The 27,696-nt window shown below is 41.6% G+C and overlaps 2 protein-coding genes across 3 annotated transcripts in view; both read right to left on the bottom strand.

Moving 5' to 3' along the window:
* Positions 1-573: 573 nt before the first annotated feature.
* On the bottom strand, positions 574-8,610 carry LOC100695864 (ubiquitin carboxyl-terminal hydrolase 2). 2 transcript variants are annotated; one of them, XM_019364072.2, is made up of 12 exons: positions 8,245-8,610; positions 4,026-4,073; positions 3,809-3,932; positions 3,606-3,717; positions 3,415-3,525; positions 3,068-3,132; positions 2,863-2,966; positions 2,619-2,699; positions 2,440-2,518; positions 1,859-1,966; positions 1,648-1,768; positions 574-1,410 (listed from the first exon to the last, which is right to left on the bottom strand). In XM_019364072.2, exons 1-12 carry the CDS (start codon positions 8,428-8,430, stop codon positions 1,305-1,307), a joined length of 1,245 nt encoding a protein of 414 aa, XP_019219617.1. In that variant the 5' UTR covers positions 8,431-8,610; the 3' UTR covers positions 574-1,304. The 2 variants fall into 2 exon arrangements, with proteins under 2 accessions (XP_019219617.1, XP_025766680.1); XM_025910895.1 differs by lacking the exon at positions 8,245-8,610 and adding an exon at positions 4,457-4,662.
* A 9,046-nt stretch (positions 8,611-17,656) lies between these two features.
* tecta (tectorin alpha) overlaps positions 17,657-27,696 on the bottom strand; it is a 30,411-nt gene continuing 20,371 nt past the window's right edge. Inside the window, exons 16-24 of the mRNA XM_025911089.1 lie at positions 27,214-27,494; positions 26,768-26,878; positions 26,392-26,594; positions 24,017-24,180; positions 23,679-23,927; positions 22,272-22,434; positions 22,101-22,185; positions 21,862-21,981; positions 17,657-20,807 (exon numbers count right to left, since the gene is read on the bottom strand). Coding sequence (XP_025766874.1) covers positions 20,704-20,807; positions 21,862-21,981; positions 22,101-22,185; positions 22,272-22,434; positions 23,679-23,927; positions 24,017-24,180; positions 26,392-26,594; positions 26,768-26,878; positions 27,214-27,494 — 1,480 coding nt within the window. The 3' untranslated portion in view covers positions 17,657-20,703. The remainder of the gene's footprint in view (positions 20,808-21,861; positions 21,982-22,100; positions 22,186-22,271; positions 22,435-23,678; positions 23,928-24,016; positions 24,181-26,391; positions 26,595-26,767; positions 26,879-27,213; positions 27,495-27,696) is intronic.

Genomic DNA, 27,696 nt, shown 5'->3' with positions numbered 1-27,696 from the left:
GACAATAACCTGACGGACCAGTTGCAGGAACCCAAAACATGCTAGCTGTGTTTTATCATGATCCATATAATACTGATGACGGATTTTTAGGCTAATAGTTAGGCTAACACACTTACCTCTCATCTTTTCTTTCCTCACAAAACCAATAGATCCTCCACTTCTTTTAAGTGTCTCCCATCGCAATTCTTAGCATATTTTGGTTCCTGCAACTGGTCCGTCAGGTTATTGTCTCCCCAGAAACACTTCTCTTGTGCTTTTGGAAAACTGTTTTTTCCCCATTTCCGTTGTCGTTTTTGCTATTTCTGTTGTGTTTTGTGTGCTTTTGCAGCGTTTTTCTTATTGCTGGTGTTTTCTTAAGTTGTAGTCCGTCTGGCCTCTCAGGGCCACCGTACGCTGCTCTCCAGAAAGTCTTAATCAGCAGTCCCACACTGCTGGTGAGTTTCTGTGGGCTGTTCTGTGTATTCAGCTCTAATTTATTCAACTGGATCAGCAAGTGTCTGCTGCACGTGACGCAGGATTTCTGCTGTGAAGTGTGGGAATGCAGGGTTAATTAATAATAATCACACGTGCAGGGCAAGTTAGTGATGGATTTTAATCATTTACAGGCGCTGGACCGTCTTAGGCTTTAAGTCAGTCACACATTTCCTGGAAGAAGCTGCTTTGGTATGTGCTTGGTGTGACTTTTCCACAGTACAGTTACATTCGCTGCGCTGTTGATAAATACTGTACAAAAATATAATAAGACGTTCCCTCTGCACTGGCGGAGAGGGAAACCATAAAGCTTTGTTAAATTATATATACACATAATGCACGCTCAAGCTCTGACATCATATTAAATAGAATAAATTATATCTTGCGTTTGGTGTGTGAGGCGTGCTTCTCAAGTCTCTGTAATAACAATAAATGCTTAACACTAATAATCTATATTTAAAAGAGAAAAAAATACACTCAAGTGACAAAAGAGAAGCTTCAAAATGTCCTTTTTGAGTGAAATAAGGAAAACAAAACAAAAAAAACATGCTTGCATATTGCAAGCAGCGTATTGCAAGTTTTGCACTTTTTACATTTCCTCCCACTGTTGTTTCACTTCAACCCAGCCAGTGAGCGAAGCTTTCAATCCTTCAGTGTAAATATGCCTTCACATCCACCGTTCAGCGTCTCTGCGCTCCTTTTTCACAGCTTGCATTGGTAGGACTCTCTCCACTAGGTGGAGCCATCTCCCAGCAGGCAGCATCTGACTCCTTTGTTTTTCCTTCCCTGTTATCAGTCCCAGTTTAGCGGATCTTATCGCTCCTCAACGGCACCTAAAGCCGACACGTCTGATATTTGCTGTGCGAGGGGGTGGCCAGCTCATAGAAGAGGACGTAGGCATTGCTGCTGCGAACCTGGCTGGAGGACATCGGGCTCACCCTGCACAGAGAGAGCACACAGGAAACACTGAGCACGAAGTTAAATATTTGCACATTATGAACCAGGCTGCAAACATGCACACTTTGCTGTAAACCTGTAATGAGGTCAGCTTGATGCAATTAAGATTAGGTCACTTTCATCTGACAGCAGGTATATACAGCTTAATTAGACTTAAAACCTTTCTGCCAGTCTGATAAGATGATACGCGAAGTAATACGATGATGCGAGAGCTGATACCTGGAGTCATTGTAGCTGTACCACTCTCCCAGAGCTGGGTTTTTGCAGTAGGCTGTGTAATGGCCTCCCAAAGCGTTTCCACTGTGGTTGGACACTGCATAGAGGTTATACACAGGGCGCTCTGCAGGGAAGAGACAACACAGCTGTCAGTCAACACACCGGCGAAGCTAAAATAGATCGATTGTCCTTCTCTCCTCTGGAAAATACATACCGCTGGGTTCTGAGGCAAACTCCCGCAGGTCCAGATCTTTAAGAGGGAAGTTGACGTAAGTGGAGAGCTTGCTGGCTCGGACGTTGGAGTCTGAGAATCGTTTAAGGTCTGAGGGAACACTGGGTCAAGGAGCAAAACTGGTTCAAAAATAATATTTCAAATTCACTCTCCTCACACTTGCTCTACTGCTTGGCGAGTAAATTTTGAAGTTTGCAAACAAGTCGGCATCGATCATGCAAGCTACAACCGACTGGCAACAGGGAGCAACTTCCAGGGAACACCTGCCCAATGGTCAGGGAATAGACATTTTTTCCTAGTGACTGGAGGTTACCAGGGTGTGAGCAGCCAGTCTCTATGGCTAACTAAACCACTGAAGACGCTTTATTTCTACTCTATTTTCATGTGCACGGAGATCTTTTCCAAAACAACAGTAAAATATCCATTTTTAAAAGAATGGATGTAGCCTTAAATGAATCTGAACATTGATTCACACTGAGCTCAAGATCTTTATTGCTAAGGGTGTCATTGAAATCTCTCTGCTTTCTGGAAATATAAAATGCAAAGATGTGAGGAAAGGATACGAAGTACGAGGATCTGAGGGAACTTCTGGATGCTGAACCTCTTGGTGCATTTTCTTCTGGCTTTGCATTTGGTGCACGTCTAAGAAAGAGACGAACACGGTGTAGGCAGCGTAATCAATACATTGCATCATCTTTACAGAGGAAAGTGAGACTTGGGTTATTTATGCATTGCCTCTTACCGGTCTCTCCTCTCCATCCAACACATCTTCCTTCGTAAAGAGTCTCAAGCAGTCTTTGAGAGTCACTTCGCCTGAAATCTTCTGTGGAGGCAGACAAGTGTTAGAAAGCCCTGCGTGAAGACTTGCCTAACGCTTATGATTAAGATCGAGAACCTCTACAAAATTACATTTACAAAGCGGATATAATTTTTTAAATCCGTGACTTATGCAACACGACAATGGAAGACCACAGCAGGCATTTTACCTGTGCAATAGGTATGGAGAGGTCCCAAAATGGATCAAACACAGTGGAGCGGAAACCACAAGCTGTGCAAGTCAGAGAGCTTTTCAGCTGCCCCACAAACAGATCTATGAGCAGGATGGAGAGTCACGTTAAACATTCATATTCTTTTAAGGCTTGTTTAAGATTATTATGCAGCTATAGGTTAAAAAATAAAGAAATCACTCACCTACTACTTTGCTGTCCTCTCTCGCCAAGTACATGTTCCACATCCTTCTGCCTTTTTCGTCATCCCTGTAAAAAAACGGCACAAGTCAAACCGATGTTATGTTCACCTGCAAACCAGTCATCAAAACTTCAATTAAAGCCTCTTTAAGATCCTTTGCAAGCAAGATATTTATGAGTAAAGTCATTGTTAATATTAATTCACCAATTTGGGGTTTGTTTTTCCTCAAATGGTCACAAAATGTCAATTACATGATAATTATAGATGAAAGCTCGCTATGTTGACCACTGCAGCCCAATCAGGGATGCAGCTGTCACGCAGACAGGTTATGAGTGTGAGGCCACACTTACGCGAGGTGGTCAAAGTCCAGGACGGACACTTTAGGGCGGACCGTCACCCGGTTGACTTCGTTATGGAGACCATCCAATAAGAAGCGGAGAAATTCCTGAGCATCCTGTTGGCTGTAGAGGAAGACATTTTTACTTGATTTTACTGATGTGCACGGCTTCAGGTTGACTTTAAAAGAAGGCGGAAAACTCACTTGCAGCCAACGAATTTTGGAGCACACCTCTGGACCTGGTTCCTGAATTCAGAGGGACTGATGGGCTCATTGTTTGCAGAGGTCCACAGGCTCTGAGTCAGCTTTGCAAACTCTGTGGTAGACAAATTGCAGAAATCAGACCACCGTCTCGACTTGGTAGGGAATTAATTAGACTTAAGATCTTCAAAAATAACTCGTCGTACCTTCGATGAGAGCGGTGTTTGACCTGCAGTTGTTGTTGAGGTCTGTGATGTGGCAGTTTCTCAGACAGTAATCTCTCAGCTCTAAAGTGTTACTCAGACACTGGAGGATGGAGTTCATGAAGCACTACAAATCACATCAAACAGAGAGGCCCGGTAATTATTAAAGTGAAGACTAAACTGAGTTATTTGCATTTAAAGGACACAAAGTGACACTTACAGTGTTTCCCAGGTTCCTCAAACCCACCAGGCCCTGAAGGCTCTTGTTCTGTTCACAGAAAAAAAGAAAAGAGAGATGTCAACATTAAAGATTTACATGACAGTAAATGTGTTTTTCAAATGATAGAGCAACTGATCGGAGGCACTGCTGCATTTATTCACAAGCACTTGGTAGAGAGAAGGACAGTAAACCAGTGAAAGTCTGACCATGCACAACAAAAATGGAATCGAATGGAATATGCAAAATTATAGTGTTTTTTCCAACATGTATAACAACAGGTCAAAATTGCATAAATTACATTTATATCACGTTAAACACAGCAACTGTGCTCTCAAGGCACTGGCGACAGTAGAAAGGAAAATCTCCCTTTTAACAGGAAGAACCAGGATCAGGGAGAGTCAGCTTGACTTTTTGTTGTCATGAATACAAACCTGATTTCTGCCTTGCGTCTGTTTAACACTTTGTGAGACGGGGCTCTAGGTTCATGCTAAGAAAGGCGAAGAAGCCAACAGATCAGCACGCAGCAGCAGCTTTGTCAGATTCCTTTAGAGTGAACGAGTCTTAAAAGACAGGATGGCATTCGTGCAATGCGTGCGTTATGACGGTCACATTGCTGGAACGGGTCTGCCGCAGCTATCAGCTAGGCTTCCACGTGCTTAGATTAGATACCACGGTTTGCAGTTACGCCTCCCCGCACCCGTGACTGTGGTGAGCCCACCAGCTCACGCCAACGGTGACATAACGCGAGCATGTGACGCTGACCGGAGACAAAAAGTCCCCCTGTGGGTCTGCAGGAGCGTAGAGTGGCTTTCAGTTGTTTGTGTAAAGTTTCACATCACTGCCTGAAGTCACGGATCAGCTGCTTTAGTTTTGGACATAACTCGTGCCGCCGTAGGTTGGAGTAAATCATCTGTGGCCTGGGATTGATGCAAGCGTCAAAAAAAAAAAAAAAAAAAAAATCTGCTGCACATGAGCTGACAGGATCATTTTACCGAGCGAGACTGCTGATGTGCGATTATGACATTTTTATGCTTTATGGCTTTATTGACACTTTTTTTTTTTTATCCCCCACAAACTATGAGGGTGGAAAAGACATTCAACTAAAAAAAACTTGAATATCCGCAACATAATTAAACAAAGACAATGAGTCAGAGCTGATGTTGCAGCTCGGTTCACAGTCAGCGTGTGCGTAAAACTTTGTGCTGCCTATGCTTCCGTCAGCAAAGGCGTCAATGCGTGACAGTGCTGAGCTGCTCTTCCACATCATGTTACACTTTTACTACAACGTTCCCTCATGCAGGACGGGCTACAGGTCACAAACCTGTTAACAGTCATCATGCATGTCAGAAGAAACATTTATGACATTTAATAAAGAGCATGAAATCCATTTAAGGAGTCCATTTTTTTTCACATTTTAAGCATTAACTATGTCCTGGAAGAGCCAAAGACTGACACTTAAATCTAGTTTGTAGCTCGTATCAGACCCAATATTTTAGTGGTACCAAGTTTCAAAATGAACTTAAAACCTGATGGTTTCTTTCTTTTTAAATGAAATGACATGCTGGGGTTAGCTTGTGGGACTCTAGTCTGTTTTTAAGAGCAGTCTCCACAAAGAACAAGCAAACTAGTTGCAACTATAGTACACTAGTTACATTTATGTATTTCATTTCTGCAGCCCATTAAGTATTAATCCTCTAATAGTACATTTTTAATCCATATTAAAGCAGGACAGGTTGCAGGCATTTTGGGTTCTGGATTACATCTGGATCTAAGTGGTTATATAACCAGAGCGCTGCCTTTAAATCTGCTGATGGGCAGTTCAATTCAATATTATTTATATAGCATTAAATCACAACAACTGCCCCTCAAGGTGCTTTATATTGTATATCGTAAGGTAAAAAGCCTAAAATACCACAGAGAAAACCCCAACACTCACATGACCCCCTATGAGAAAGCACTTGGCGACAGCAGGAAGGAAAAACTCCCTTTTAACAGGAAGAAACCTCTGGCTGAACCTAGCAGAAAGAGAGGCATTTTGGCCATTTGAGTCATGCCGTTTTTAGTTCTTGGAAACAAACATTTGCAAGAAAAATTCCACGTTGTCTTTCTAGCGTCAGGTGGAATTCTTCCGTGGCAACCGGATTATATCTGGGTTGCAGTGCTTAACCTTGGAAACCTGAGCCGAGCAGGATGAGTATATCTGATTACTAGTTAGTAATGCTGAACATTAACAAATCTAATGTATTTGAACAAGGTAATGTAATTTTCCCCCTTTCCCTCCCTCTTATGTGCCGCTGTGATTATAAGGACTTCTAGCTGAGAGCTTTGGTGCCTCGTGATCACTGTTTCCATCCCTCAAAATAGAAGTATGACTAAACAAGCGATTTATTCCCCTTTGCCTAAAATCTTTGTGTTTCTCTTCCTCTGTGCACTATTCGAAGGTGACCATATGGTGTGGGCCCCCCATCTGCTCCGGTGAGCACCAGCCGGCGGGGCTCGGCACACTCAGCGGGCGCCTTTTGATTTAAATGACCCGTCCAAAAATCGGTGGAAGCGATGCGTTCAGGTGAACCGGAGCTCGCCACGCTGGTCTTTGTGACTTCAAAGAAAAACTGAGAGACAGAGAGAGGAAGTGCAAGAGTGTGCCCTAAAGCAGCTCTGCATGCCTGCACAAGGCCATATAACGTGATGAAGCAGGCAGCCCTCCTGCATACGCATGTTGCCAGCTTACACCACTCCCTTGGAAACAGTATAAACATAAATCTTTGCTTCATAAAAATCAAAGCTGGGAAAAGTCCAGAATACTCAAGTAGAAGTACTATTACTTTCCCTTAACCGTGTTTAGGGTACGAAATAATGAGCAGGAACACAGGAATTTATAAGTTATCAGATTATTATTTTTTAATGAACAGCCAGTTTCAGATGTTTGAAGGCAGCTGTGAAAAGCTGCACCCTGATGCTGCAGATAAGCTCCTGCTAACAGCTCCCTCTGGCTGTACTTTGAGTTGAAGGCTAAAGTCAGCTAAAGCATGCTGATATGTTTAAAGTAAAACAAAAAAGAAGAAAAAAGCTCAAGAAATTCTGACTTTAAGAGGCATTCACTGCTGCTGGCGTTTCTGCTACAGTCAGTGGATAAACTAATCAGCTGCAGATTTCTTTTCACCTTTTCAGATATTTAGGAAATTTCCTGCAAAATATACAGATCTTCTGCTTTTTTTTAAGTGACCATAAACTAAATATGTCTGATGCCATCATCACAAACAAACAAAACAACCCAAGAAAGTCTTGACCAGATTTTCTTGGGCATCTGTTCAGCAGGGGTGGGGATTTCACTGAAAGCCAAAATATTAAAATACACCTTCAAAAGCAACTTAATTAGAGACTTATTGACAGTGTAAACACTGACACACGCACTTTCTGAGTAAACCAATAATATCCCCCATCAGCGAGGACTGGATGTGTGTACGCTGTGACCTCAGGCAAACACCGCAGACCCACATGGACCCACATGTGCAGCTCTACGTGTGAACAAAATGTCCTGCGTAGATGATAAGTGGACATTCCTTATCAACAGCTTTTCTTCCTATTACACAACCAGCGCCACATGTAAATACTGATGATGCAGGGGTTAGAGCAGCCCTTTAACCCCCTCTTCACCTGCCCCGCTTGTGTGTGCGCGTGTGCGCTTTCAGCCCAGTACTTCTCCACTTCGGCACCAATGACTGGCTAAAGGTCAAACTGAGACCTCCACCTTAAATCGTCTGGCTCTTCACAGGGTTTAAAAGTTTAATGACTAAAGGCTCAAGAGCTGTTGAAACTGACTCCTTTAAGTCAGTGTACCTTATGCCTCACTCACACATTCATCTAGTTTGCATGATCCTCAAGTATCTGCTGTCTATTTTGCTCTGGTAGTCCCATTTCTCCTCATTTATCGTCATATTTTTACTCTTTATGCATCATTGCTAATACTTTCATCGCAATATCTGTGCAGTAATATACTGAAACGTTAGCCTCGTCAGGGCCTAGGCCCCCTCACGATCATAAATCGTGGTGACACCCCTGGAAAATCAGTTTAGGACTACATACAAAGGCATAAAAACTTTAGCTCTTTATATATTTTCAGAAAGTCTGTTAAATTCGGAGAGGCACCAAAATAAAATCATGCAGAAGGAGGATGCTTTGACACAGATGAGACAGATCCAGGGGGTGCTGGACTCACCTTGGCCTGGTTGATGATCAGACCCATGAATGTGGACACCAGCACGGACCGGGACAGCGGGTGGCTCCTGCGCCTCATCTCCGGTCTGTCATAGGGGAGAGCGGCCGGATCCTCCGGCACCGTCAGGGTGTAAGAGTGTCGCAGAGACGGCATGTTCGTTGTCCGATAGAAAGATTGTAGAGTCATCCAAATAGCAGCTCCAAATCACGCACACGCAGGTCGTTCACTGAAGACGAAGTCAAGTGTAAGTAAATGAATGCCGAGGTGACGCGCGTGGGATCCCGCTGTGCGTGCGCAAAGTCAGTATGTCTCTTCTGTATCTCACCTGCACGCAGATCTCCTGTGTTGTGAGTATCAGAGCGCGTGAGCTGGAGTTTTTACTGCGTGCGTCCCCTCCCACTCCGAAATGACTGGTGCTGCCTTTACGTGCTGTGGGAAATCTGATTCCCTCTACTTGGTGCATCGACAGGTGTGAAATAAGCAGCAGTGACCTTCGATTCAATCACTTATTCAAAAACCTGTTTCAGGAAATCAGTATGTAAAGCATTGCAAAGTCCGTTAAAAAATGTACAACAACCTTTGTATATTTAATGAAGCCATGCACAATTTTACCTTCACACAAAAGCAAAGTTTTCTAAATTACATTCCCTTGAAGTACACAGGAATGGGTTGAAATTTGGGCTCCTCATAACTACAGGAGATCATCCATCCATCCATCAGCTGGAGCCTGTCTCAGCTACCATAGGGCAAGAGGCGGAGTACATCCTGGACAGGTCGCCAGCCTGTCGCAGGGCGACACAGAGAGACAGACAACCAGTCGCACTCACATTCATACCTGTGGGCAATTCACGAACAATAATTAACGTAACTCACTTTATGTCTTAGTTCTACAGGAGATGTCTGCATTACATTTTCATGACTAATGTTGATTTAGTTTGTTTGTGTTGATCATGTTTGTTTGTTTGTTTGTCTGTTTAAACACGTGTCACAATCTCTATTTTTCAATGCAATTATTATGACCCACTTTGAGCGTCAATATCATGGGTTTTGTCAGAGTTTCATTAGCAGAACTGCACCAGTTTTAGAGCACTAAATACTAATGCTGTATATCATTATAGTAAGCTATTTTACATTATTCTTAAAGTGACGCTTAACTTAAATTTTACTTTTAATGACACTTCTTAAAAAAGAACCTGCAACTCTGCGCAGGCCTACTGCAGTTAACACTTCATACCTATATATAAATATTTTATGTGAGTAATGTGTGACTTGAAGTGCAAATGATAAAATCTTTTACAAGAAATGTTGTTTAATGCTGAATCGTGAAATTCGTCAATAATGCTGGCCGTGCCAACGCATGTTATCAAGTCGCTCTAAAAAAAAACTCCCTAAAAAGCCTTCAGTTGAACAACGCTGCACAGTACTAACAGGGACTAGAAAGAGAGTGCGTTTTTCTTCCATATTGGCACCTTGCTTGGGAGGCAGAGCCTTCAGCTTTCAGGCTCCGCTCCTGTGGAAACAGCTCCCAGTTTGTGTTTGGGAGACAGACACCCTATTTACTCCCTACTTAGTTTGTCCTATGGCCGCCCCTCCCTGAGCCTGGGTCTGCTGGAGGTTTCTTCCTGTTAAAAGGAAGTTTTTCCTTCCGATTGTTGCCAATGCTCGCTCACAGGGGGTCATCACAGCAGGTATTATCACATAGCGCAGACTGTTGGGTACAACATTATTGGAATTTAAGAGGATTTGTTTTTTGTTTTTTGGGATTGTTTTGTAAAGCATTGTATATTTATACATTCTGTTGGACTGAAACAGTTTGGGCTTAAACAGTAAATGGTATGAAAGTCACATGACCCATTTCTACTTGGTAGAAATACCAGAACGGTTCTCATTGGGCACCAAGTAATGGAAAAGAGGTAACAGAAAGCAAACCACTAGATTAACCCTGACACTGTTTTGTTTTTCTTTGTGTTGTCTTGTTCTTATGTATTTATGGGTTTCAGTTACTATACCTATCATCCATATGTAAAGGTGTAAACATACAATATAGTAGTTAAACTGTTCAGTTGACTCTAATGTAAGTACACAACCTGAACACTTTTTCTCTAATAAGTTACTTTGTTACAATAAGTACTGTATTGTATGTAAGTAAATACAATAAAAGTTATATTGTAACCTTCTGTTGTTTTAAGAGGTGGATATCTTTTATACTAAATACACAATATATAAGAAGGAGCTTTACATTTTATGGCCATGTAGACAAAGGTAATGTTTGAGCTTGATCACAATTCCTTTCAGCCTATCAGCTCTGATAATTCAGAAACAGCTCAAAGTGCAGTTGAGCTCTTGTATCGTGTTTTTTAATGAAGGATGTTCATCAACAACAGCATAAACGAGGAGGCAGAGATTAAAGTATTTCTGCTTACTGCTTTCTAACAAGATCTTTTTAACACCACACAGCAAGGAATAGTTTGAGGCATGCACTGCTATAAAAAAGAAACAGTCCTGCTTTATCTCGATGATTTTGGTTTATAGAAACTATATAAAACAGCTTTGAGTTTGATAAGAGGCTTGTAAACTTTAACAGGTCCATGTTAGCTTCTATGATTTCATCTACTGGCTGCAATGGCAGGACCATTAAAATCCTGGAGCAAAGTCCGGTGGCCTCATAGTCACGTAGCGCAATGCTTAGCTGGTGAATCAGATTTTATACCTATATGTAGCACTGCATGAGGAAAAGGTGAAACCACATTTTTAGTTCCACAAATGATGTCATTTCGAAAATGACATCATCGAAAATGGGGACAGAAGAGATAGGTTGAGGGAAGTCCATCATTACTGTCCTCTGGAGTTTATGAGTATTAGCTCCATATTTAATGAGAATCTGACCACTTACAGATTTGTAGCACATAACATTCAAACACGCAGCCCGATCCCCATCAAACTACCACGCTGTGGAAAAAATGAATGTGCACTAAGTACGTCAGTGAGGCAACACCTGAAACAATAGCAAAGCAAGAACAGCTACAAGACAGAGTGCGAGGATCCTTTTTAATCAGCCCTGTAATTAAAGTCCCCATACGCACAGGAAGAATGAAGCTTCTTGACATTCCAGCCATAGATAATTGTTACTGCATGTTAAACATGGCACACATTTCACTGGGTAAAGCTGCAGGTTTATCAGGGAGAACCAGCTTAGTAGCTTTCGATGAGAGGGTGAATTTAGGATGATGATCTGTGAGATTTTCAGTGATTGTTCACTGTCTCGTGTGCTACTGCACTGATGCAGCTGGTTTAAAAGAAAAAATAAGAAAAAGGGTTTTTTTTGTAGTTTTTCTGCTGATTAAGCTTCAGCTTTTTCCTCTTGTCTAACCTTTTGAACTCTCTGTAGCAGCACACTCAGAGAGAAACTGTTCGCTCACCCAACCCACCGAGTCACAGTGAGTCACTTGGAACAGCATGTATTACGTTTCCCATCGTCACAATCTTTATTTTGAAAATGACCACAGACTTCAGGCGAGGATGATGGCGGTGTTGCATTTGTTTGGTCCAAAGCCAACCCGTGAATCCGATAGGAAGCAATGGGTTTACTTGAATCTACGATAAGTGTTCAGATATTTAAATCAGGACTACATCCTGAGGGTAACATGTAAATGAACGTACCTGAAAAACAAAAACCGAAGCTGTGAGGTCAACCGGGCTCCAGAACTGAAAATGAAACCAACATTAAAATACCCAGTGACACCTAACAACCTTTAACAACCAGTCACCAACTGGTTGGGGAATACACAATTATCTAAGCGACCACTGGTTGCCAAGGTGGTCACCAACTGGTCTCTAGACCCGTGTCACTGAGAGCTAACCAAAAGGAAAACAAATGTGTGAAATCATTTTGATGACCTTTTAGTTGTTTATTTTTGAAGTATCTTCGTAGACGGTCCCTTAGGGACTCGTCTCACAGCTGAATACATAGAGACCAGTGCTGTTTGTCCACCTCAGAAATGTTTATAGGTTGCTGCCTGCAGTTCAATTCATATATATTTATTTAATATTTAATAATTATTTAAGCCTAAACGATCAGACGACCCTGTATAAACAAGCATTTGGTGACAGCAGGAAGGAAAAACTTCCTTTTTTACAGGAAGAAACCTCCGGCAGAACCAGGCTCTGGGAGGGACAGCCATCTTTACCTCCAGTGATGGGAGAGTGACAGGATAAACAAACATGGTGTGGAAGAGAGCCAGTTGGAACGATGCATCAGACATTTTGATTATTTTTAATAATTCTGCTTGAAGCTTGAATCAGTGAAAATGTTGAACATGTTTCCAGCTGTGCCGATTTCAGCAACTCCAAAATCACAAAAAAGGGCTCGACTTGCCATTATTTGTTTACTATCTGTTATTAAATGTTCACTGCTTACTTTGAAGCATCGAGACCCGAAATAGTCAAACAGCCGCTAAGATGACAGCTAATTCATTCAGCATCTAGCCGGTGTGTCTGCAGTGAGATTAGCTGCACACACTCTTTGAATCCGGTTGTGTGTTGCCAGGTTGCTTCAACAGATGGGTGCAAATTGTATTTAGCAAGCGGACTGTTGACTAATAGCAAACCAGATGGTCCCTCTCCTCTTTAGTCCGGAGGGAGTGGTGTTCAAGTTCTCCACAAAGAAAACTTAGACTCGTCTCAGCACAGAACAGTTTTCCACTTTGACTAAGGCTCTTTTAAGAAGACAGCAGCATTTCTGGATCATCTTCACATGTGACCTTTTCTTTGCACGATAGAGCTTTGACCCCTGTGAATGACACAGTGTTCACAGATGATGATTTCTGAAAGTGTTTCTAAACCCATGAAGTGGTTTTTAATGCAGAACACTAATATTCAGCTTTGTCTCTTTAGATTTCTGCAGATGTTCTGAATCTCTTGATAATTTGATAGACTGTAGATGATGAAATACTCAAAGTCTTCACATTTTCACATGGAGGACCATCACTCTGAAGTTGTTTCACAATTCGTAGAGTTTTCATTTATTTATTTTGCTGATTGGTGATCCTCGCCCTCTTTCAGATCCTCTTTTTATTGCCAGTCATGTTACTGATCTGCAGCCAGTTAACTTGACCAGTTTCAAAATGTTCCTCCAGCTGTTTCTTGCTTCCTCTTTCAGCCTTTTGTTGATGCCATCCTGAGTTTTGTGAGACATTGCTGTCATAAAATTCAAAATAAGCTAATATTTTTCATGTCATAGTGAAACATCTCAGTTTAAACATTTGATATAATTTTTTTGTATTGCGAATAAAATATGGGGTTGTAAAGATATATTGTATCCTATAGGTTGCATTGGTAGGTTGATAGCCTTAATTTCTAATTAGCTACCGTTGTGTGTCTGATTATGTGGGCTGGATGTTGTGGTTTAGCAGGATTTACATGCTTTCAAATAATTTTATTTACTTCAAGCCTGTGATAGATGATTAATTATTAACCTGGCCAGTTAATGAAGGAAATTTACATTCCTACTGTGCACAATCTCATCAGCGTCGAAGCGTTCAAGTATCTCAGTTTGAACTATGGTGAATTAATAACAGGGGGAAATTACACTTGATAAAATTCAGATAAGAACCGAGCACTGGGATAAGACCTCTAAGTAATAATCATGCCTGAAAGCTGTGTTATGCAACAAGCCAGAGCACATGCATGCCATAAAAATGAATTAACTAAAAAAAAATGCGCGTTTAAGGTCGGCACTGTGAGGGAAATTCACTTTGCCAGCTCTGCCCCAAATAATTATACAAGAAATAATTGCAACAAAATCACACCCTGTTTTAAAGATGACATTAATCCTCTCGTGCAAACACTTCCACTTTGCTGCTCCACGCCCAGGCGAGGCCTCCGTGCCTGTGGAAATACTCATGCCTGAACAAACCCAGGGAATCCTTTCTTATAAACTATGCAATTACATAAAGTTTACACTGAGTCACTCACTTAGCTGCTTTCACAAAGAGCAGCAAATGAAGAACAATGAAATACCAGCAGCGTTATGAAATGAGGAACAGATGCACGCTGATATGCTTTGGCCTGTTGTGGGTGGTGATTGTGGAGGACAGCCTGAGTAGAAATGCAATACTTTTACACCCGCCAATCACTTTCTGAGGTGCAGCTGTTCTTCAGCCTCTTATTTCAAATGTCTTATCAGCCGGCCACATGGCAGCAACTCATGCAGACATGATCAAGACGAAGTTCAAACTGTGAATCGGGACAAAGGTGATTAGAGTGTCTTTGAACGTGCCGTGGTTGCTGATTGTCTATTTCAGAAACAGCTGATTTACTGTGATTTTTCCACCCAATCATCTTTAGTGTTTCCAGAGCGTTGACAAAAAAAGAGAAAATATCAGGTGAGCAGGTGTTTTCTGGAGCAAGCAGTGTAAAATAACCAGACTGCATCAGGTTGACAGGAAGGCAATGGTAATTTAAATAACCACTCATTACAGCCAAGATGCAGAAGAGCATCTCTGGATCCAGAAAACATCAAAGCTTGAAGCAGATGGGCTTCAGCAGCAGCAGAAGACCACACTAGGCCACACTTCTCACAGCTAAGAAGCCATACAGGTCACAGATTAATTCAAAATATGTTACTCAGTTAGATTTAGGTACACAAATGAGTCTGTTAGGTTTGCACATTAAAACTCCCAGGTTCCTGTGATCGTGGTTAGCACGTCTGTCCCACCTTCGTGCTGCAGACAAGAAATGCACTGACGAAGAGCTGCTGCAAGAATTACTGAAGAAAAGAAAGGCGGAACCTGACCACTTAACTCTTTCCACCGTAAAGACGACATTTCACAACCCTCCCAGTACCCTTCATGGCGAGTTTTGACACCTCGGTATATATCAATAAAGACGTGGTTTGAAGACCAGTATAATAGTTTTCAAGTTCTTCCAAAGTAGCTGCATAGGCAGAGACCACGCTCAATAACTTCTGACGCACACCCAGTCTATAAACAGGCCTGAGATATGGCAGAAAATGCTCTGTTCAGAAAAGAGAAGCAAGCATTAGTTACTGCTCGTTGGCTTTCAATGGGTAAGGAGTTAAATGGACCGTTAATTGCATAATAGGTGTTTGCATTTTATTTAGATGGAATGCAAATCCAGCTGATGGAGCTCTGCACACTGTAGCACTGAAAAGAAACAGCCGGTTCTGTAACCCACAGCGAGGTAAGGCTCACTGTACAGATAAGAAACTGCTTATCTGCTGAAGTAGCAAATACACTGAACATTCCTGAGGGACAATTCACGGCTCTCTGGACACTACTACCCTCTCCAGTTTTACCCATCCATCCAGTTTTTAAACTCCTAAATGGTTAAGTAGGGTTGCAGGGCGCTGGAGGCCCCTTTTACTCCCTGGACAAATCAGAGGGCAGAATATGTGCGTGCCTCTGGTAAAAGAAGGCTTTAAGTGCAGAATATATTTAGTGACAATAGGTAACAATTTTATCTGGAAGTGTGATTCACGAGCACATGCTCACACCCAGAAATACACACTCCTACAAACTTACGTAACCATGGACACAGAATAGACTTTGTATGGGAGGGAAACTAGGCCTTGCGCTTCAACTTTGTTTTCACTAGCAACATATAAACAGAGCACCTTTGTATGACATTTACATAATCAGTGCCCCGACTGACCTGCGTGTGGCAGAGCAGGTCAGCTTCACCTTTTATCTCAGGCATTTCCCAGCTCCCCTTCTGCTTCAATTAAAAGCAAAATTAAAATCAGCAAGTTTACCAAATTAATCTTGCGAGAAAATATTTGCTTTGAATATTTGCCAGGTCAAAACGCCTCTGTGGGTACTTAAAGGTTGTCACCAGTAAAGAAAAAGAGGATGGTCTAGAGTCCTAAATCAGCTGTTAACTGCAGTTTCTGTCTCTTTTCAGTGTGAAATTGTGTCTCCTTGTGCAAAGCGTTTCCTTAATGCGTACTCTTACATCAAAGCACTTGTGCTGTGTTAAACAAGTGCGGGGTGAGTGTGAAGCATTTGGCAGCTCCTCATGTGTTGCTGGCAGTGCTTCACTTTCCTCTCAGCTCAGTTGGTACTTGGACTTTATGAGGAACTGCAACTGCTTCATTCTTCAGTTAAACCATTTTGTGTTGAAATTCATAACTGAAATGCCAAAAACCGTGTCCTCTGGCTGTACTCTTTAAGCTGCCTTCCTACCAGAGAGACACAGCATGCTGCAGGAGCCACTGGACTCACGAGGCGACAAAACTTTGCAGCTGCATGCTAGTTTATAAGCACACCAAAATCATAATCAGAAGACTTTATTAATCCCTAAGGAAATTATACGGGTTACAGTTGCTCCAAAACAACCTTAAAGTGGACCTGGTACTCTAATTTTCAGCTGCACGTTTTTCTTCTTTGATTCTGCCAGAGTAGCTTTGTCTGATTTGCAGTTCAAAATAATCCCTGTTTATATTACTAGGCTCACAAACAGAAGGTTTGAAGGGGAAGCTCAGAGGCAACAATGGAGGGAAGGCAGGTGGTTTAGCCTGTCTAATGCCTAAGAGTATTTCTTTGTGAATTGGCTCTAAATTTCTAAGCCTGTGCTTAGCTTGTGTGCTTAAATACATTTCACAGTTTATATGCTTGCATAACTTTGCATAATCATAAAATTCTGCACCTCTGAGCTAACTGTTGCTTATAACATCATAGTTAGGGTTATGTTGTACTTTAGCACACATGAAGCACGCATGTCAGCAAATTATGACACTTTTGAGGCGTTTTGGCCTCATAGGTCACCTGTTTTCAGGTTACAGGTGAAACTTTCATTTAAAGGGGTCAATGTGACCCTACCTGAAACAGGCCCAGTAGCTCATCGCTCTTTTTTTATACTCTTGTGGCAAATTAAACGGATTAGTTGATGGTTTGTTACTATCTATTCTGCCCAACTCGTTTGACCGCTGCAGCCTCACCTTCCTCCGTCCGCCTACATCCTCATTAACAGTCAGCTGCAGTGAGATGTCACTGACAGTCGGCGGATGACGACAGCGAACAGAAATCCTTCAAAGGAGCGACTCCCTGCACTGTGGAAAGAATTTAAACAGATCCTGACACTGGTACAGTCATGAGTGAGGACTGGATGACACATCACTTAATTGGAACTGGAGCTTGTTGCTAGGAGACAGCAGCTTGGAGTGGATGTTTACTCAGCGTCAGGAATAACTTTACAGTGAAACACAACCAAAAATGTAGCCTTTCATTTTTTTATCAGGTGACAAGTGATGTTTTAACGCTGTGTTTGTGAGCAAGTGTCACCTCTGACCAGCAAATGAAGAGCTGCTTCGTAACCCCGAGCTCTCTCGCAGGGCTGCATGTTCTGCATGAAATAATGCGTGACTCACACTCACTTTGAGAACGTCTTCATTTATTTATAGCAGGGTGGTGCTGCTCTCAAAGAATAAAACACACCTTTTTAGTCATTTAGTTTTAAACAACACACACAAAAAAGTGATGACACAAACCACCAAACTGACCAGGACTGCACATTTGTACACAAAAGGCAACAACTACTCTGTTTGCTCTTTATTTTGTGTAACTGCACCAAAGTGTCAGAGTTTGGAAGAACTTTGAAGGATCAGTAAGATGTGTGGTTGACATTTATTGACATTTAAACCTTTAAAAGCAGCTGACTGCGAGCTGCAGATAAACTATCCGACACCTGCTCCACCTCTTAAACAGAATTCATGCAATGAGTGTTAGAAAGTACACTGAAAGGTACGAGAAGACGGAAACAGATTAGTTCAGAAATTAAACAAAAATTGGGTTTTTAATGGCACAGCTAAACTCATCCCCCTCCCCCTCGTCCTGGGTACTAACATAAAAAGGTAAAAAATACACCAGTAAGGCAACATCATCAAAACCACTCACGCAGGTGAAGTGAAAATATTGATCACCTGGGTAAAATGCAATTTGTTGATGGGAATCTTTGGGTTTCTTTAATAAAAAAATTAGCCGTCAATTGCAGTTTGGTTAAATTTTGGCAACAAAGCAACTTTTTAAGGTTTAGGACAGACTGCGGTTCGCTTTTTAGAAATTTCTAATCCATGGTAGCCCCACTCGAAAGCATACAGACGCCAAAGCAGTCAAAGTCCCGTTGCCAGGCACTAGAAGGCGCCCCCTGAGGTGCAGCGGGTCAGATCTGTGCACAACATCAGGCGTGTGGTTTTAATGCTGTGGCTGATTAACATTTTAAACAGAATTCATTTGACCAGTTTCTCTCTTCACACATAAATACTTCACTTCACAATGCATCACCCTTTCACACAGTTTTCTTCTTAGATAATGGCTGAAAAGGAGGTTAGATAATAACCTCCTTTTCAGCCATAACCTGCTGTAGGTTTTATTGGTTTAGAGCAATAAACCGTACAGTTAGGAAGCAATTATATAAGCTAAAGTTCGTTCGCTTGTTTCTGGGTAAAGGTTTGCACTCTGACACACATCTGCAGATTCTCAGTTGCCAGTTTCTTAATGAAATCGGTACAGTTTTGCCATTTTTTTAAGAAACAGCATGTTTAAATGTTACATACAGTAACCTCAGTTCTTCCTGCTCTCCTAAGCTTCTCATCAAAAAGTCACACCTGAGCCATACAGTCCATAAAACAGCATCATACTTTTGGGGAGACTCTCAAAATACTAAATGAAAGTACATGATCACATGAGTAGCAGAGTAGCGTCAAACTCAGGCTGGGTATAAAAGTGAAGCCCAGGCAGTTTGGGCTTAAGCGTCAGGAAGGGGCTACTGTTTCTGGATGGTTTTCAGACCAGGGTATCCTTTAGGTCAGGCCCAACACGGGATTAGCGAGCCCACGAACATAAAGCACATTTGGTTTTTCGGTCAGCTCCACCCTTCAGTCCTCACACCCAGTCTCACCACACCAAGACAGCGAATCCTCAGCTCAAGGCTTCAAAGACTGGACTTTGTCATGCCCATCTTTTATATATATTTTATGGTACTTATAAACAAGCTTCTTTCCCATTTCGATCCAAATGTCATGAATATGTGACCTTGTGACCACTGAATGACGTCAAGTCACCACAATAACTATTAACTGCTTGGTTCATAATTAAAAAAAAAAAAAAATTCAAATTAAAAGTTTCTATTTTACATTTTTGTTTTATTGGAATATCAGTTTAAAATATAAAAGGTAACTTTAATAAACCTCTCCACTGAGAAATGGGAAATTTACAGTTTAAATGTCATTTATTCATAAATTAATAATAAAATAGTTTGATGTTTACGTTTTGATGGCTCTGTAAATCAATTAAATCACAATCATGAGGGTTTGTAGCTGTTGCACCCCACCTACTCATTAAGATCTGATCACAGTTTGGACAGAATGAGGATTTATGAATAGCTCACACTAGAGTAAAAACAGCCAAAACTGATGGTTGCCTGATTACTGCTGTTTTTTTTTTTTTGTTTTTTTTACTTGCAAGTACTTAGTGCAAACATATAGTTGATTTTCTACTGCAAGGTAATTGCAAACACTGCCTGGTGGGAGGCAACCCGTCTCCATGCAACCGGCTTTGACTGCAATCGTTCTCAGACAGATTGGTAAAAGTTTGCAAACACAGAGAAATTGCTAGCCCGCTGTAATCATTCTGAGTCAGTCTGCAACTCGTCTACAACCCTTTTTTTGCAATAGTGTCAACTAGTTGTCATCATCATCTTTTTGTTACACTAAGGTCATTTCAAAGATGGTCTGACTAAGTGGTCATAGACCCGATCCTGTATTTGAAGCAACAATTTCAATGGCAAAAAAAATTTGCAAGTTCATTGCACACAGTCGTGATCTCCAGCCACTGCTTTCCTTAGTGTGACTGTAGAATAATATCAAGTAGAAATACAAACAGATGGGATCACATTTCACATTCCCTGATGACTTAGAATTATGCTTTCTTTAACTAATCAGTTATATTACTGTTTCTTTTTAATTTAGCCATTGTCTTTCCATAAACATCACTGTGTGATTTTAGCTGTTGTACCTTCAAGTTTGTATCTCTAGATGGGAAAATTACTTTCTTTGGCACCATCTGGTGGTAGCATGCGTAATATGTTAATTTCCTATAAAGAAATTTGTAAAAATATGTTATAATCACATGAAAACATCTACACATAGTGGCTTTAGGTGAGTGATAAACAGTGGGAGTCCTGATAAATGTAAATAAAGAAGCAGATGGGGATGAAGAAAAACACAACAAAGCCGTGAAACTGACTGACTGTCCATGTATCTAGAAAACTGACTTACCTTTTATCAATGAAATGTGGAGACAAAAATTAGTCGGTGTACAGTATATTCTGTCTTGACTTTCTGGCTGATCTATTGGCTAATCAATGATGATACTTTGTGCATATTCAAGTCTTTTTGTGTGTTTGATCTTTGTCATTTATTGCCTTCTCTTAGCTCACAGAGCGTTAGGAGAGGAGAAGAGTGTGAAGGTGAGCCAGGAGCACGGAGATCGCAGCGCTGACGCTCAGCAGAGGAATCGCAGGTGTGACGTTACTGCTTGAGCTCACGGCTGGAAAAAGAGAAGGCAGTATGACAACATTTGTGAAATGTGCATGTGGTGGAAATTCTGTCTTAATGCTACTGGTTTTTACAAATCACCAGTTTAGTTTGTGTGCAACATGCGAAAGCTACAAGAGTTAAAAATAAACGGAATTCATATGAACCAATGAATTAACTAATAATTAAGCTAAATGCCCTAAATTTTATGATTTGATGCACACAAACTTGCCCACTTTTTTAGGTGCACCTGTTCAACTGCTCATTAATGCAATGTCTAATTAGTTAATCACACAGCAGCAACTCAGTACAGTTAGCCATGCAGACATGAATCAAACGACCTGCTGAAGTTTAAACTGAGCATCAGAATTGGGAAGAAAGGTGACTGAACGGGGCGTGGTTGTTGGTGCCAGACTGGTCTGATTATTTCAGAGACTGCTGATAAGCTGGGATTTTCCCACACAAGCAGTTCTAGAGTTTACAGAGAAACAGTCTGAAAAAGATAAAATTTCCAGCGAGTGGCATTTCTCTAGCTGGAAAAACCTTGATGATGCCAGAATTCAGAGAAGAAGGGACATATTCTTGGCACCGTTTGCTGCTGACCATGCCGTTCCTTTTTGACCACGGGCACTGTGGTTGTAACGGGACACGGCACGTGAGTTCTCTGTATTCAAAGGGCCTCCACATTTGCCAGATCTCAGTCCAGTAGAGCACCTTGTGGTGGAGATTGACATCATGGATAAAAGCAGTTCTGAAGGCAAAAGGGGTCCAATGTGGTACTTACAAGGTTTACTTAATAAAGTGTCTGGTGGCTGTTTGTACAAGACTTAAACTTTATTAGCTTTGCTTCAATCACTCCAATTGTGTGAAACATGATGGAAACTGTAAACTATTGAGAAACATGCAAAACCTTTGCTTGGCGACCCTGATGTGTAGGATCAAACCGATCCTGTTTTATTAGGGCTGATATTGCCGCGGTTTAGGTCATGCTATGATTCAATAAGCCAGGAAAAAAAAACTTAAAATCAGGTGTTTGTAGGATGTATATGCGTGTTTATTGTCCTTACCCCGGCAGCTCTTCCCATCTCTTTGCAGCATCCCAGTCACACAGCTGCAGATGGGCCCAGTGGCCTTACTGGTGCAGATTTGCTCACAGCCTCCATTGTTCTCCTCACACCAGTCAGACTCTGAAAACACATCAGAAGCTAACCTACGGCTTTTTGTTTTTCCATAGATTACTTAAATAATAAAGTCTGAAGCGTGTATTTTACCCAAAAAGCTATTTTCTATCTAAAACTATGCTCACCTCTCCTTCTTATGGGTCCCACAGACAGTATGTGCTCTTTATGGTCACTGTCCTCTGAGTACATTCTTCTCTTATGTGGACAGTTCTGCACACACAGTTCATTGATACATCAACACCCAAACACACAGCAGGCCGCTTTCTGGTTTTTACTGCTCTTCTTGATTTACTCACCACTTTGCAGGCGTTCGTCTCTGAGTCGCACAGAGAAACGTCACAGTGCAGGTGGACTTCATCGTAATCCCCGATGAACTTGAAGACGGTGACGTGAAAGCGGCAGGTGAGTGATACGCCATTCTCTGCCATGCCAATGGTATTGTCCTTAATGTTTGGGCACCTAGAATAAGCAAGATGTCAAATGTGCTGTAGCCAAGGAGGCAGTTGTGGGACTTGGGAGGCAGAACGGTCAACAAAAGGTGAGCTTTTAATATGGATAATGTAAACATCCAAACTAAACAAAGTCTTAAAAGGGAGTCCAAACACTGATCACAAATGCAAAGCACAAAAGGCATGACGAAGACCCGAGCATGCGTGCATAACTAAGGAGTACCAGCAGGACCAAACAGATGACACAATGAAGACAAAGTAGAGGGCAGGACTATTTATACACATACATGACTAAGGAGATAACTCTTGAGTGTGTATAAATAGTCATGGAAGTAGTGTTCCTTGGAAACAGGTGGAAAGTCATACAGGAAAGATGCAAAACTAAAGCAGGAAAGGAACAACAACCATAACTGACGCAGGGAGGGGTTTAGAGGACATGCGAAACCTGGATGAACTAATTCAAGGGGAACACAGAAAGACAAAGTTATTAATACAAAAAAGAGGGGAAGGAAGTAAAAGTAATTTAGGGTATAAACACACACTCAGCCTTCAAAATGAAGCAGGACGTGAACAAAAGACAAATACTAATCACCGAGTTTAGAAGATTCGGACAGAAGGACTAAATACAGTGCACACTGAGGGAACCTCGACACTAGAATTACTGTATAGTAAAAGTAGGGATCAAAGACTTAACAATTGTATAATAATAATTAAAATAATATCACTAGAAACAACACTTACTACTACAATAATAAAACAGTAATAGATAAAACAGGAACCCAAAAGTCACAACAATAAAGAAGGAATCGAAAAATACTGCAAAACCTTTGGGCCATGACATTCATAGTGCTTTATTCTAAACACCTCAAGCACGTTATCTACCTCAAGTAAATTTAGAAAAAACAATTTAACTAACATGCCGTGGTGTGGCCTGTTGAGGAAGTACTCGAAGACACTGCTGGCACAGTGAGGGCATGCAAAGGGCATGCACAGTGATTGTATCTCTAACTTCATTTTCTTTTTCTCAAAATGTATGGATCAGACTGTAAAGCAGCAGACTGTAGTGAACCCATAGGCTTCATAAGGAGCTACATAGTTTACACCGATCACACCTCAACTTCATCTTGGATCACATAAGAGAAAAAGGCAAAAGAAGGCCAAAGAAAAACTGTTGAGTTTAAAACATAAAATAAAATCTCTTTTTTTCCCACTTCACTTTTGAGCATTTTTGGCCCAGGGCTAAATAAACCTCACCCTCTCTCAATGATGATGTAGCGGAGTCGATCACTGCTGTAGCGCGACGGCGTGGCCCAGCACATGTTCACTATAAGGATGAGCTGGTTTTCATCCGCTCCTTCCACAAAGACGCCTACGTACAGGATGTCTCGAGTGCTGAGCACCACCTCCCCCTCTCTGTATGGATGGCGGTACGAGGAGTTTTTATACAGAGCCATCTTGGTAATGAAGTTTCCTTCCTGGGTCGGTAGGGTGAGGTTAATGACGCTGGAGAAAAAAGGAAAAAGAAATGATGATCCAAGCGGTCAGCTGTTGTGCCGTACTTGTTGCTGCATATTTGTGTTCTGCTGCCTGACCTGAGCATGGGTTTGAGGACAGTCTCCAGTGAGATCTTCAGGTCCAGCTCATAGGCGCAGGAAAACTCCACGTTGATGGTCTTGTCTCTGGTGATGATGTTCCCAGTGTTGTTCACACTTTCTATCCACACAGTGTTTTTATACATGATGTGTGTGCCGTTGGACTGTAAGAGAAATAAAGCGTAGGCGACTCGTAATTTCAAATTTCTACATTAAAGGAACAAATTATCCTAGCTGCTGCTTTTTATTTCACCCATACAAAAAAATGTAAAACAGCGTACAGACATAAGACATAATAAAAACTAATCATTTAATAACAATTACTAAAGCATTAGCCAGAAATATGAGGATTTAAGAGCCAGGAGCTGCTAATGCACCTCTATAAAAGCAGAAAATTTGACAGTTTGCTGGTCTGCAACATTCGGGTGTTGTTGTTGTTCCTCAATCTGAGGAAGTTATAAGACTCTGTTCATCACTTTAAAGTGAAAAAGATTATTCACAAGAGGAACACATTCATGAGCTGCCAATCTTCCCACGAGTGGACATCAAATTTGGAGTGCATAAGATCTTTTACACTGATGAGCGGGGTAGACAATCGAAGGAGCAGGTCTACCAAACAATTTTCAGCCAGTAGAAAGGGGGTAGGTTGTCCGTGCCAGTGCCACCCAGCCAGCCAGCTAGCAGTGATAAAATTATTCATTGGCACGTGTTGTGGCAGTTGCAGTTAAAATGCTGCAAGTGTCGCTTCCAAGATAGTGTAGACCAGGGGTCTCAAACTCCAGTCCTCGGGGGCCAGTGTCCTGAAACTTTTCCATGTGTCCCTGGTGCAACACACCTGAATAAAATTCGTAGGTCATTAGCAAGAGTATAGAACTTAACTGCATGCTGAAATGTCAACCCCTAACCCTAATCAACTAAATTTAAGTACCGTATTTTTCTGACCATAAGGCGGATCGGATTATAAGGCACATTAAGTGAAACAAAACAGTCAGATAATCAAACTTTACTCAACTCATTCTTCTTGCTTCCTCCACTTCCGTACCATTGATTCATTAATGTTGAATTCTCTCACAGCTGCTCTATTCCCACGTTGTTGCAGTATATTAATGACTAACCTCGTATTGTGGATGGATTATCTCAGTTGTTCTCCTGACTGAAGTTTGGTCCATTTACAGCATCCTGCCATGCGATTGCATTTGTCCCTAACCATCGGGAACCCTCATGTTAACTTTTATCAAGTGGAAAAAAGTTAGCGTTCATCCTCCAGCTTCACTGTGTATGTTATGCTAACATAGCTGTGTCGCTAGCCACCATGTAGCAACCCTACAAATGTCACTGCTGTTTAGTTTTCTGTCTTCATTTATGTTGGAAGTGATAACAGAGCTGTACGTTTGAATTTTTTCAGAAATCTCTCAGTCAGAACATGCTATATCATGCTTAGGTGGAAACTAGCGAGCTAACTTCCTGCTAACTTCTAACTCTGTTAAATTTAATAAATTGTGTTTCATTGATGCCTGGATGTTAAACTTAATTGTTACACCTGGTAAAGCAGCAACGCTGATCATTTTATTAAAGATGAAAGAATTTAGACATGAATTTAGACGCATGTTCGTTTGACTTTGGGACCTGAAGCGGACGAAGTTTTGGACCCAGATTACTCCGTGAGGCTCCTGACTACAGTAGCCGTAATGCTCCGACAATCCATCAAGCAGTGCGGCTTCGTAGCTTACCAAAGTCGTACTAAAACATTTTTTGACAGATTTTTCAGCGCCGTGTACCACATAATATAATATTATAAGGTGCACTGTTGATTTTTGAGAAAATTAAAGGATGTTAAGTTTGCCTTATAGTCCAGAAAATACAGTAAATGTAAGTGTCTGGAAAAATTTACTTCTAAAAGTACTTTTATTGCACCATGTTTATTCACTCATGAGCTGCTGTAACATGAATCAAATGGCTGAATTGCCACTTCAGCATGCAGTGAAGTTCCATATAGTCTTGCTAATGACCTACTAATTGTATTCAGGTGTGTTGCAACAGTGACACATGGAAAAGTTTCAGGACACCGGCCCTCGAGGACTGGAGTTTGAGACCCCTGGTAGATTGTGTTGACGACTACATTGTAGTGTCTAAAAGGATCCAAATTGAGACGCGGGGAGCTTTATCGCATTTTGAAAGTGATGAAAAACCTGCATCCATAATTATACACCTTAAAAATATGATTTAACAAAACCTTAAGAATAACAAGTTGCTCAGAGGCTTAAAGGCCTGAAAGGTGGTTCATACAAACAGTTTCAAAAGGGCGATCCAGCAAAAGAAATAAGCACATTCGAGACTCTTGAAGCACGCTGGAACACAGACGAATGCAAACTGACCTGTACAATGGAGCCGCAGTGTCCCTTAGTGTTGTTAATGTGGAAGGAGATGAAGTCCTCTCCCTCAATGCCAGCGCAGTGCTCGTCGTTGATCCGGACATCTTCGCGTTCAAAGCCCAGCTGGAAGAGCTTACACTTGGAGATGGAAACCTCCATCTGAGCATGCTTACAGGTCACCTCCGCTTGGATGATGTCATCCTCGCCTAACAAACATCAACATGAAATACATGTTTTTGCATGTTTCTTGGCACACACCATAGCCATGATAAAATAAAAAAGTATTTTTCAATAGCTTTTAAAATATATGGCTAAACAAGTAACACTGAGAGTGTCACATATTTAAAACTGAGTGATTGCGGCTGGACGAAGCACTCACCTTCAGCATTGGTGGGTAACTCCGGACAGCCACACAGATCGCCTCCGTTCTCCAGCTCACAGGTGAAGTTTGTGCAGATCTCTCCTGCACAGGGGTCATAGATCCATTCTGCTAAAGACAGGTCCACACACAATGTTAACTGTCACACAGATGAAGGCACAAAGTTTTTACAAACATGCATGTATCTAATACTGACAAAGCAGTCAACAAATTTACATTTCACGTCTCATTGTAGTAACACAGTGGTCTTGATGGAAGGCAATCTGGAAACCTTAGCAAACTAAGCTCATAATGTGTGAATCAATAATATATGAGACCCAATACTTTTACTTTTAGTAGATCTGGTAAATTCAGGATTAGCGCTGGTTTATATTTGTGTAAAGTGCAAAGTTGTGTTTATTTCCACAGTGGGCATTGAGTCTGAGAGAAGTTCACGGTGCCCTTACAGCAGTTCTCCTGGGTGATCCACTTGGTCGTGAGGGTGCCCATGGACCGGCAGGCTTCTGCATAGGCTGCCAGTGATCCACAGACCTGAGCCTTGCGATGATTGTAGCAGCCATCCAGGTAGCAGGACTGGTAGAAGGGGCGGGGATCCAGCAGGCCGTGGCATGGCTGGAAGAAGCCTTTGAGCTGGGTGAGCTTCTGACAGGCATCTTCACTCTGCAGAGCCAGGATGGCAGAGTTGTCGCAGGACTGAGCCAAAGCCACGTACTGGGTCTCATCGCAGCTAGAGGAGAAAGACCAAAATTCAACTTTCAAAGGTATTAGGACACGAGCAAAGAAGGTGCAAATGCCCTGTTAGAATTGCTCCGTTTGTTATTATCTGTATAAATGATTTGCATAAGTGATATGTTTGAGCAACAGCCAGTTAATATCCAGGGTTTAAGACATGCACATGCTTGTAGACGCATGGCTTATGGATTAAGTAA

This window comes from Oreochromis niloticus, linkage group LG10, assembly GCF_001858045.2.
Source record: "Oreochromis niloticus isolate F11D_XX linkage group LG10, O_niloticus_UMD_NMBU, whole genome shotgun sequence".
NCBI lineage: Eukaryota > Metazoa > Chordata > Actinopteri > Cichliformes > Cichlidae > Oreochromis > Oreochromis niloticus.
This window is presented reverse-complemented; position numbering and strand designations above follow the sequence as displayed.

What these genes read in the sequence shown, in the direction of transcription:
- LOC100695864 (XM_019364072.2), bottom strand. Translation starts at nt 8,430, where the DNA reads ATGACTCTACAATCTTTCTATCGGACAACGAACATGCCGTCTCTGCGA. An exon ending in CCAAAATTCGTTGGCTGCAA is followed by an intron (nt 3,526 to 3,605) that starts GTGAGTTTTCCG and finishes CTTCCTCTACAG; the next exon opens with CCAACAGGATGCTCAGGAAT. An exon ending in CTGGACTTTGACCACCTCGC is followed by an intron (nt 3,133 to 3,414) that starts GTAAGTGTGGCC and finishes GTTTTTTTACAG; the next exon opens with GGATGACGAAAAAGGCAGAA.